Source organism: Kryptolebias marmoratus, linkage group LG12 (genome assembly GCF_001649575.2).
Source record: "Kryptolebias marmoratus isolate JLee-2015 linkage group LG12, ASM164957v2, whole genome shotgun sequence".
NCBI classification, from domain to species: domain Eukaryota; kingdom Metazoa; phylum Chordata; class Actinopteri; order Cyprinodontiformes; family Rivulidae; genus Kryptolebias; species Kryptolebias marmoratus.
Window position 1 is genome coordinate 21,827,100 of NC_051441.1, and position 10,478 is coordinate 21,837,577.

At 35.9% G+C, this 10,478-nt stretch overlaps 1 protein-coding gene across 1 annotated transcript in view; it reads right to left on the reverse strand.

Annotated features, from left to right (window-relative positions):
* The window catches only part of LOC108250026 (tyrosine-protein kinase Mer), a gene marked incomplete in the record, with an annotated part of 64,878 nt that overhangs the window by 45,340 nt on the left and 9,060 nt on the right, over positions 1-10,478 (reverse strand). Inside the window, 3 exon segments of the mRNA XM_017439701.3 lie at positions 1,107-1,296; positions 4,076-4,408; positions 5,521-5,676. Of these exon segments, the coding sequence (XP_017295190.2) occupies positions 1,107-1,296; positions 4,076-4,408; positions 5,521-5,676 (679 nt within the window).

Sequence of the window (10,478 nt, forward strand, 5' to 3'; positions counted from 1 at the left end):
AAAAAAAAAAAGTACTTTTACTTTTAATACTTAAGTATTTTTAAAAGCAAGTACTTTTTTACTTTTACTTAAGTAAAAATGTTAAGGTGGTACTTCTACTTTTACTGGAGTACATTTTTGTCTGTTTATTTGTACTTTTACTTAAGTACAGTGTTTGAGTACTTTCTCCACCACTGGAACACACTATCATGATCTTAGGGGGTTTGTATTTGCCTTTGGTAGTTTGAATTCATAGTGTAATTCAGTAATAATGTTCCTTGATTTTAGACATCTTCTTGTGTTTACATTTCCCCTGTGTCACTGTCCATTGTTGTCCTCAGTCCCCCTGGTTTTAGAATAACTCACATCTCACCTGCTCCTCATTCAAGTTAATTACCCATATCTCCCTAAACCATGTTGAAGAAAAATAAAATTCAGTGGTAATATACTTATAAACTGTCTGAGATGTCATCATTAGATGTAACAGAATTGCCCTGTATAGTGCATATCTGTTTACAGTTCAATGTTAGTTAATGCAATTGTAGAGTGTAGAATGACCATATCATTTCGAACTGACACAGCCTTCCTGTTATGACGATATTGTTGGCGTTGTTATATTTTACTTATACATAGCTCAAATGAGCACTCTCTGACAATTTGAGGTTAGATTCTGCTGCTCAGATCTGTTTCATGCTAAGCAGCAGTAGGCCTATCTATTTTATGGCACATGCAGGTTTAGACAGACTCATCATAATTTGATGCACCTTTGAGGTGGCGCAAGTAATGGATAGAGATTATCTAACATCAAAGTGTTTTAGTTTATAAATACTCATCTTGACAGATTAAGTATGATTCGGTGCTTTTGATTGTGATTTTTTTAATTGATTTTTTGACTGTCCTGACAGCCTTATTTAACTGACTGCTTTTTTGCTATTTTTCTGTTTGCTATGATTACATAGGTGTGGCAACTTTCTCAATTTGAGCTAACTCCAAGTTAATCAGCTATCCAATGGCTACTTTCTGAAAGTTTCATTAAATTCAGTGATCCATGAACTATTTTGCTAACAGACAAACAAACAGACACATATACAAGCAAAAATGTAAGGAGAGGTAGAAGACCCTCTTACCTGACTTTACTGTAGTTTTTGCGCAGGACACACATGACAATAAGGATTACAGCCATAAGCAGCAAGAAGCCCAGTAAAACCCCAGCTGTGAGCTGGATGAAGAAAGGACTCTTGTGAGGAGCTGAAGTTACACCATGTGCTGAAATCTTTAAACTGGGGATCACCGTGGTCTCTACAGGAGGGTGTTTCCCTACAAACAACACAATGTGGGTCAGACATTTTGTAAAAAATACATCCCTTTGTTGTGTTTTACTGCTTGTGTGTGTATATATATATATATATATATATATGAATGCTGAGTCAGCATTCACATAATTGTTTTCCTAATTATAGTTTCTATTATATATTATTTTGGAATCAAACTACTCCTGCATGCTTATTTTTCCATTCATACAGTTGAAACCCTTTATTTATATACACAGTAAAAAAGAACACACAAAACCATACTGTTCTCACTGCCTGATGTTAAATCAGCCAAATCTTTCCTGTTTTAGGTTAATTAGGATCCCCAACATTATCTGGATTTGTTAAATGCACAAATACTAAAAGAGATAATTTTTTTTAGATAAGTTTTAATTACTTTCTTCAGACTCACAAGTTTACATCCATGTCTAGGCTGATTTCTTTAGATTTTCTCTTATGTTACACAAAGAAGCAATGTGTTTAATGTGTGCCTTAAAATCTAACAACAGGATGTGCTTCCAATTAACTCAAATGTTGTCAACTAACCAACCAAAAGCTGCCAAAATCATGACATCATAAACTAGGCTTTCCCAAATTATTTAGAGGCATAGTAATCAAAGTGGATGCAAACTTGTGACTATGAAGAAAGCAATGAAAAAAACTGCTCCTGAAAAAGGTTTAGTCTGATTTGATGTCAGAGTCAGCAAAAAATTGGTTATGTGTGTTTTTAAACAACAGATGTAAACATTTGGTTTCAACTGTTTATCAAAATGTTCAGCTCAAATAGGAACAGTATGCTATGATATTTAGCTTTTATCATTTTTATACTGTTCAAAATATTCTACTTTATTTAATGTATAATTTCTCATAAAATACATTAGAATCTTTGGAATTTGCTTACTTGCCCTATTTTTATTCTTATAACACTTTCAGCTTTTAGCTATCATTCTTCTACTTCTAGGATTTAGGTATTGTTTTGCTATTTTTAGCTTTTGGATGTCACTCTGCTCATTTTAGCATGTTTTGCTCATTTTGGCCACTGTTTTTTCTGTTTTTAGCTTTAGCATCTGTTTTGTTTCTACTTTTTGGTAATTTTGACCTTTTGTTTATTATTTTTAGTATGTTTTGCAAATGATAGGATCTGTTTGCAAATTTTAGGTTTAGCATCTGTTTTACTATTTTTGTTTTAATTTGTTTTCTGCTTGTTTCCGCCTCCTTGTCTTCATTTTAGCCTTTTCTTTGTTTTAACCTCAACAACTCAGTTTTAGCAAAGTCATCCAGTGCTTAACTTACTGCATTTTTTTAGGAAAGGCAATTTTCTTTTGTTTATCTAGTGTTTTTTTTTTTTTTAAGAATCAGGCCTATGTTACATAGACATTACATACTTCTTAATCATTAATAATTAAGAAATAATATTAACTAATAATTAATAATCATAAAAAAGTTATGAAAAGCTCTTACAGAGGGACTAAAGCACAAAGTAAATCTGCACCTACAAATATATTCTATTCTATATTTTAGGTTAATATTTGCTTACCTGCCGTTTCTTGTTTTTAGAGCCAGTTAACTGTGGCAGCCATTTGATCGAACTGACTTTCTGTGAGTTTTAATAAAATTATTGCAGTGGTTTATCAGATGTCAGATATTTTGNCCCCCCCCCCCTACACACACACACACACACACACACACACACAGACACACACATACACACACACTCAACAGAACAGGAAAGAAGAAAAGAGTTTAAAATGAAACTAGTCAAATCTGCATTTTCTTTTGAGTGTTTGATGACTTTGCTAAAGAACGTGGAACTGAATTATTACAATTAAAATGTTCAGAACAAAAACAAATTGCAAAACAAAAAGTAAAAGCAAAAACCAGCAGAACAGTATCTATAAGCTAAACCAGGTAAAACAATAACTAAATTTTAAGAAGTCCACAAGCACATTGAGGTAGATTTCTAAGAGCACAGCATTTTTCAAGGATTTGAATAGATTTCAGTGCATTTCTGTGCAAAAAATGTAAATGAAGTTGAATACAGATGTAATGGTGTGACTGCTGAGTCAGCAGACACGCTTTTGTTTGTCTGTTTATAGTTTACTTGCTTGCATTTTTTGGACTGTAACTACTTCAGCATACTTTCAGCTATTTTAAATATTCATGTATCAAAACATTTAGCTCATTCAGGTCACTTTGTCTAAGACTTTCATGTTTTGCATTTTTGAATTCCATTATTTAATGTTTTACGATTTTTTCATATGTGTGCTTTGAAATCTACTTAAGCATACTTAAGGTTTTTAATTTGTATTTTGCAAATTTTTGCTGTTTTGCTAATTTTAGTTTAAGGCTACTTGCTATTTTTAGCTACTATTTTGTTGGTTTAACATTTTAGTTACCATTTTCCTAACTGTAGCTTGTGGCTTATATATTGCTAGTTTTGGTCTTTCGCTATTGCTAAATTTAGCTTTTGTTCTGATTGTTTTACCTTTAACAATTCAGTTTCAGTTTCTTCAACGAATTTCAGCAAAGTCATTCAACACTCATTGTTCACAATACATTTTCACAAAAAATGGAAGATTTTCTAGGTCAAAATATATGAAATTTGCAAAAACCCAAATTTCTTGGATGAAATTTCCTGAACGAGCTCACTGTCCAAAAGGTCCAAAAACTGTATGAAGGAATTTATAAATTGGAAAACATGGTGTGAAAGCTGACTCAAGTTTCACACACTAACTGCTAATCATTTCTGCATTGTATGATGTGCTAAGATGAACAGTCAGAATTACTTCTGTAGATAATAATAGTAGCACTGGATGAATGTGGTCTGGCCTTCAGGGTGGATATATCGTTCCAGGTGTGCACTGACAGTCTGTACTCAGACTCTGGGTTCAGCTGCATGATGATGACGGAGGTAGCTGTCAGCCCTTCTGAGTCTGGTTGGAAAACAACCCTGTCTCCACATGCCTCCCACTGATTGACAGCCTCTGCCTTCCTCTCACACATGACCCAGTACTTCAGCTCCTTCCTGCCCCCCCAGTCATGAGGAGGATCCCACACCAAGCTCAGCGTTGAATCATTGTGTTGAACAGCTGTAAGATTCACCGGGGCAGACGGTGGTTCTGTGAGAAGCAAAATGTCAAATTAAAACTCAAATCCATTCAACAAAATAAATAATCAAAAAAAAATTCAGATTTATGTCCTTTTACAGTCATACTGTTTCTGTTAGAGCCAGACAGAAGCTTCAGCTTTACATGCTGACGCCTAACTTTTTCATCTAAAAAAACCTACATGAAATAAAGTTTTTGTCATAAAATAATTACAAAATGTTTAAAGAAAAACTGTGTATGAAAAGGTTCAATTTGTTTAATAAACTGTAAGGATGTGTCTCTGACCAGTGGGATGGTTAGGTCAGTGTCCTACTGGGTTGTGACTGTTCTAACTAGTTGGAGACTCAAAATTGTGAGAAAATATGGGAATTTTTTATTGCAGTCTCAGAATTTTTGAGTATTTGCTATGCAGCCATGTTTTGAGTGGTCAGCTTTTGAAAAGTTTTTAGACCTTGCAATTTGGAATTGTAGCTTCAGATATTTTCTCCAAAAAGAAAACGTAGATCTCAAAACAGAAGAAATTTAAAAGCAGTTCTATTCAAATCAAGCATTAATTTCCTGAAATAATTAATGTTTGCCAAAAAACACAAGCTGGGTAGCTTGTGCTTTCTCTGCAAGCAGCATCTGCTTCAATCCACCTGCACTGAGATCTTATGGCTCCTATATATTTATGATCCGATTGCAGGAGCTGGAGAAAATACAGAAAATGTAGGTTATTAATTAGTGTGGTTCTGGTGCGCATCTAAGGGCATCAGAGATCTGTTATTGGTCATTTGGCTGAGGTCAAATACCACTACTCCTATTATTTTTTCCCTTTACCTAGGAATGTGTAGAGGAAAATGTCAAGCGTTCAGCCTGTGCTGGTGTGACCTGCTCTGGGGGCAGGGAAATTAGGCTACAGTAATTTGGTTTGTTTGTTTGTTTTCTTTAACACTTTAATAATTGCAAACAACATAGCATAGCATTCATTTCATACAGTAGTAAAGAAATTAGCAAGTGGAAATTTACAAAAAATATAGTTCTAGTGCTCATATAACAAACTTCTTGTTTACCCCTGTTTGTTTCTCAAAGCCTAGCTCTTGAAACTTTTCTTTCCTTTAATGTTTGATTATACTGTTTCTTACTTGTGCATCCAAGATCATAGGGGTCAGTTGGTAAGCGATCAAATCCCTGTTGACACTCACACCTCTCTGATCCCTCCTTCAGGGTCCTGGTGTTTGGTGGGCACAGCTGGCATCCTCTGCTCTCATTGGCTGATTTATAATATCCTATCCTACAGGCTGGGGAGACAAAGTGTTCATTGCTTAATGAAAGTTTCAGGAAATATTCATTAAATGTATACCTACAACTGAACAACCTTTGAAGCCAACCCAATTCAAGATGGCTTCCACAGCCAACTAACCTTACAAAGCATTGAAATAACTATTGTCATAGTATGTTTAGTTCTGTTTTGAGCGTCTTAGTTATCCTAAATTCTGTTTATTTCTGGTTCCTGTTCCCCGCTTGCCCCGGCTGCCTCTCTCCCTTACTGCACCTGTTCCCAGTCTGGGCACTCACTCCCTGGTATTTAGTCACCTCTTTCAGCCACTCGGTGCCAGTTCCTTGTGTTAACTCTGTGTTAGTATTCGGGTTAGGGTTGGGGTGTGTCTGTGTTTAACTCCTTGTCATCTTCTCCTGGGTCTCAATCAAATTCTCCAGAGACTGGCTGCCCTTGGGTCCTCTTCCTTCCATGGTTCCATGACAACTATAACTCAACAGATTTTACAGATATTAAACTAAGATTTTGGGGTGGTAGTAGGTGAGAGTAATAATCAACACATACTCCAAGTGCTACTCATAGCACATGACTTTTGATTAAAACTTTAGCATTAAATGTTGGAATCAACCTTGTTTTGTGTTAGTAAAAACTCTTATAAATCACCGAACAGAATTTTAAAGAAACTTTCAGGAAGTAATATCTATATCTGTAAAATGACTGACAGTGATATTTGTGTTGGCAAATGTCAATTAGTTGTGATGGACAAGCTGACTCCATAAAGTAATTGTCCATGCAATGATTGCTTTCTAAGAGTTTCATTACAATCCGTCCATTGATTCCTAAAATACTTTGCTAACTGTGCAGACAAATGAACACACACAGACAAGAGCAAAGATATTACTGCTTTTGTCTGATGCAGTGGGTGGTCATTAGCCATACAAGCTGTTGTTTATTTCTTAAGGTCAGTGGACTGTGGCAGCCATTTTGAATTAAGTTGACTCAAAAAATTAATCAGTTGTAGATGTCAAGCCAATAATTTTTCCCCGTTTTTTTTATTGAAGTGAGAAGTTTTTCCACAAAGCATTGCTACTTTTTTGTTAAAGAAACAATGACATTGTGTTTTTTTAATGTTTTTGGTAACTAAAATAGTATTTACCTCATTGGTTCAGTCCCTGAGAGTACTTGATCATGTTTGTTTCTCTCCTGATCAATAAAACATCAAAGTTATAGAAGGTGACTGAAGACCATCATATGTCATGCGAGAAAACAAAAAATGCAGTTACTTAGTTTTTTTTAATGAAACTCATAAAAAGGTGAAAAAGTTGAACAACGTTTCCCAAATTACAAATTGCTGAGAAGTCCAAATAAAAAGGAAGAGAATAATTGAAAGGAGATGTGAAAGCCATGAGTTGCTTTTTCCCCCCTAAACAGGAAATGACTCGCTGGCTATTATTAGGTTTATCAGGGACATTTGCTGAGTGCTGCACGCATCAGAAAATGACAGAAATTGTGTTTCATTTCTCAATAACATGTTGAGATCATCCTCAAAAGCAAAGCTGTCAATGGCACATCTGTGGAAATTCTGAGCTAAGATCATAGGATATTTTGCTAACAGACAAAGTTGACTCCAAATAGTTAATAGCAAAATTTCAACCGAAGACCTTGCACAATCTGTTAGCCCTTAGAATATGTGCTGGGGACAACTCTCAGCTGTTAGTAGGTTAATATATGTCAAATTGACTGAAAGCCATATTTGTTTTTTTTTTTAAGGTCGGCTTACTGTGGCAAATATTTTGAATTGGATTACCTCCAAAAATTAATCAGTTGTAGGTTTTCATCTAATGATTGATTTCTGTAAGTTTCATTAGAATTTGTGCATGGGTAATGAGATATTTTGTTAATAGGGAGGCATACACAGACAAAAACGTTTTTGCCGATTTTCCTCCTTTTGGCGCCATGTGTTAATTTGAAATAACCTGTGGGAACTGATCAGTTTCTCACAGTAAAAACAGGACAGTTTCAGAAATTTTCTGCATTTTCTTGTGTTTAAGACTCATTCTATACAAATACTAATGAGATTTTTTTTGTTAAATCTATAAACACTTTCTGATTCCAATCCATATAAAGCAAACTTTATTGGATTTGATCATTTTGGTTGATGTGCATTGTGTTAAAGGCAAGAATGTGATCTAAAAGTGATCAACTTTTTTAAGATGAATAAGAACCAAGTAAAGAGAGCAAGAAAAAAAGATTTAACTGATAATGAAAAGACAATAATAATGAAAATTTACATGGATGCAACAAGCTGGAATTAGTATATATGTACATTAGTCATATGTTTTCTTTCAAATAGTGAACAGTGTAGCAAAAAAAGAAGAAAACAATAAATTTAACAGAAAAGCCTCTATAACCAGTTCAGTTTAAGCTGCTAAGTCTCCATAATCTGTAGTTCTTCAATATTATAAAAAGACAGGCATNGGGGGGGGGGGGATACACCATCTTGCAATTTTAGGGTTTTATGTACAAACACAGGACATATTAAAACAATTTGATCTTTACCGGGCTCTAAAATGAGTTAAATCTAAGTTTAAATGTACAAAAACACACAACAGATTCCACCATGTCAATATTTAATAAAAGAATAGTATGGTCATTTTCAAAAATATTCTGTCAAATAGTTATCAGTAATTAATACTTTATCTGCCATGACATCAGGCACACACCACATAGTGTGGAGAAAAGGGCAGAAGTCTTCCCCCAGGCTAGGCTAATTAGCTAGCCAAATCTTGTATATTATTTTTCAGACATACTGCTGTAAAATAATGCTAAATTAGCTCATGTAGTAACACAAACATTGTTTTCAGGATCTGTAGTTCTTAGTTTTTTCTTTTTTCAATCCCTATCCACTTGTTCCTGAGTCTCCTGTTCTTGGCCCACCAAGTCTTCACTTCCTGAGTTTCCAGTCCCCGGGCCCGCCAAGCCTCTGCACCTCCGGCCTCCAGGATCTTTAGGCCTTAAGCCATCTGGGCCTCTATGCCTGCCTATGAGACTGAGAGGGTCTAAGACAACACCTCTCCTACGCCGGTCTGAATGGTTCTTGGGTCATCCGCCTGAACTCTCTTGCCGATCTGGATGTGCCCAGGGCCGTCCACCTGAACTTTTTATGTTAATCTGTCTCCCAGGCCCTGTTGTTTTTTTGTTTTAACTTTGTTTTACCACTCCTGAATTCAAAGATTTTGTTATGATAGGACATCTGGAACTGTCCCTTGGGGGTTTACTGTCAGGATCTGTTTTTTGGTAATTTTTTTGGTAGTCATTTTGTTAGGTTAGTTGTGTTCCTTTGTGGTTTTTCCCTCAGTCAGTTTCTGCTCCTCAGCTCCTGCCCCACCCATTCTCACCTGTTCCCAGTTGTCATTAAGCTCAGGTGTCTCCATGGATTTTGTTGTTTTTGGTACTATGTAAGCCTTTGTTTTCCTCACACCTGTCTGTATCCTTGGGACTTTACCATACTAAAATTTGACAGTTGTTTGGTTGAGAAAATGATGATAAAAAGTGTAGAGGTTTAATCTTAGCTTATGTAGCTGAAATGGCATTTCTCCATGAATAAATTAACAAGTGATGACCCCAGGTTGCAGAATAATTCTGGATTTTATTGGCACCAACAACTCTCTGGATGGTCAAATAGAACATCTCAAAGATCCACCTTGTGCAGCTCTTTGAGACGCTTTTATCTTCAAAATGTGTCACAGAACTTTGTTATCAGTACATTCTCACTATAGACAATAATGAAAGAATAATTATGTTTTTCAGGTTGAGTAAGCAGATTTTCAGTAAATACTTTGATACAAACTCTCCTTAATTCATCTCTAGTACAAACTCTTACTTTACACAGGTCATAAACTTTCCTGCAATTCTCTCTGTTTGAGGGAAACCCTCAAAAAAGGCTGACAAATTTTAGAATTGAATAAATGACATAAATAACAGTAAAGAGTTAAAATAAAAATTGCATATGGCAATTCCGCTGCTACCTGCGGTTATCACTTGTTAATTTCCTCATTAAAATGTCATATCATCTAGCGCCCAACTTGGGGCAGAAGGCAGCTGCACAGGTGTGACAAAGCAATTCTTGAAGGGTGCTTGACCTACAATAAATGGTAAAATGGTAAATGGCTTGCACTTATATAGCCCTTTATCTAGTCCAAGGACCCAAAAGCACTTTACACTACATTCAGTCATTCACACACTGATGGTGGTAAGCTACATTGCAGCCACAGCCATTCTGAGGCAGACTGACAGAAGTGAGGCTGCCATTACACCAGCACCACCGAGCCCTCTGATTACCATGATAGGTAAAGTGTCTCATCAATTTTTTTATATATTCTGTGTTCTGTGACTGATGTAACAGTTGATAAGGTACTATAATAACTATTAACTAGAAAGTTCCTGGAGAAACTTTGACGGGGCCTGCCACAGTGTGCGTCCGTGCTGAACCAAGATGGCTCCAAGAGCTGATCAGTTGCAGACAGGAATCATAAAGGGCTGGTCCTATACACGAGAGGAGTCCACCTCTGAAGTTTGACTTTTGTACTGTAAATGGTTGCAGAGTTAAAGCTGACAGGCTGTTGTGACCTTGACCTTTGACCTTGTGACCTTGAACTACTTGGCATGGATCGCTGACCCATGAGTGTTCTACCTGTGATGTTTGACCTTCCTACGTTACATGATTGTAGAGTTAGAGCACGCACAATTTTGCTCTGAAATTTTTACACCGCTAGCTTTGGCGGCCATCTTGTTATTTTAACTTTGCACTCAGTATGCGATAGG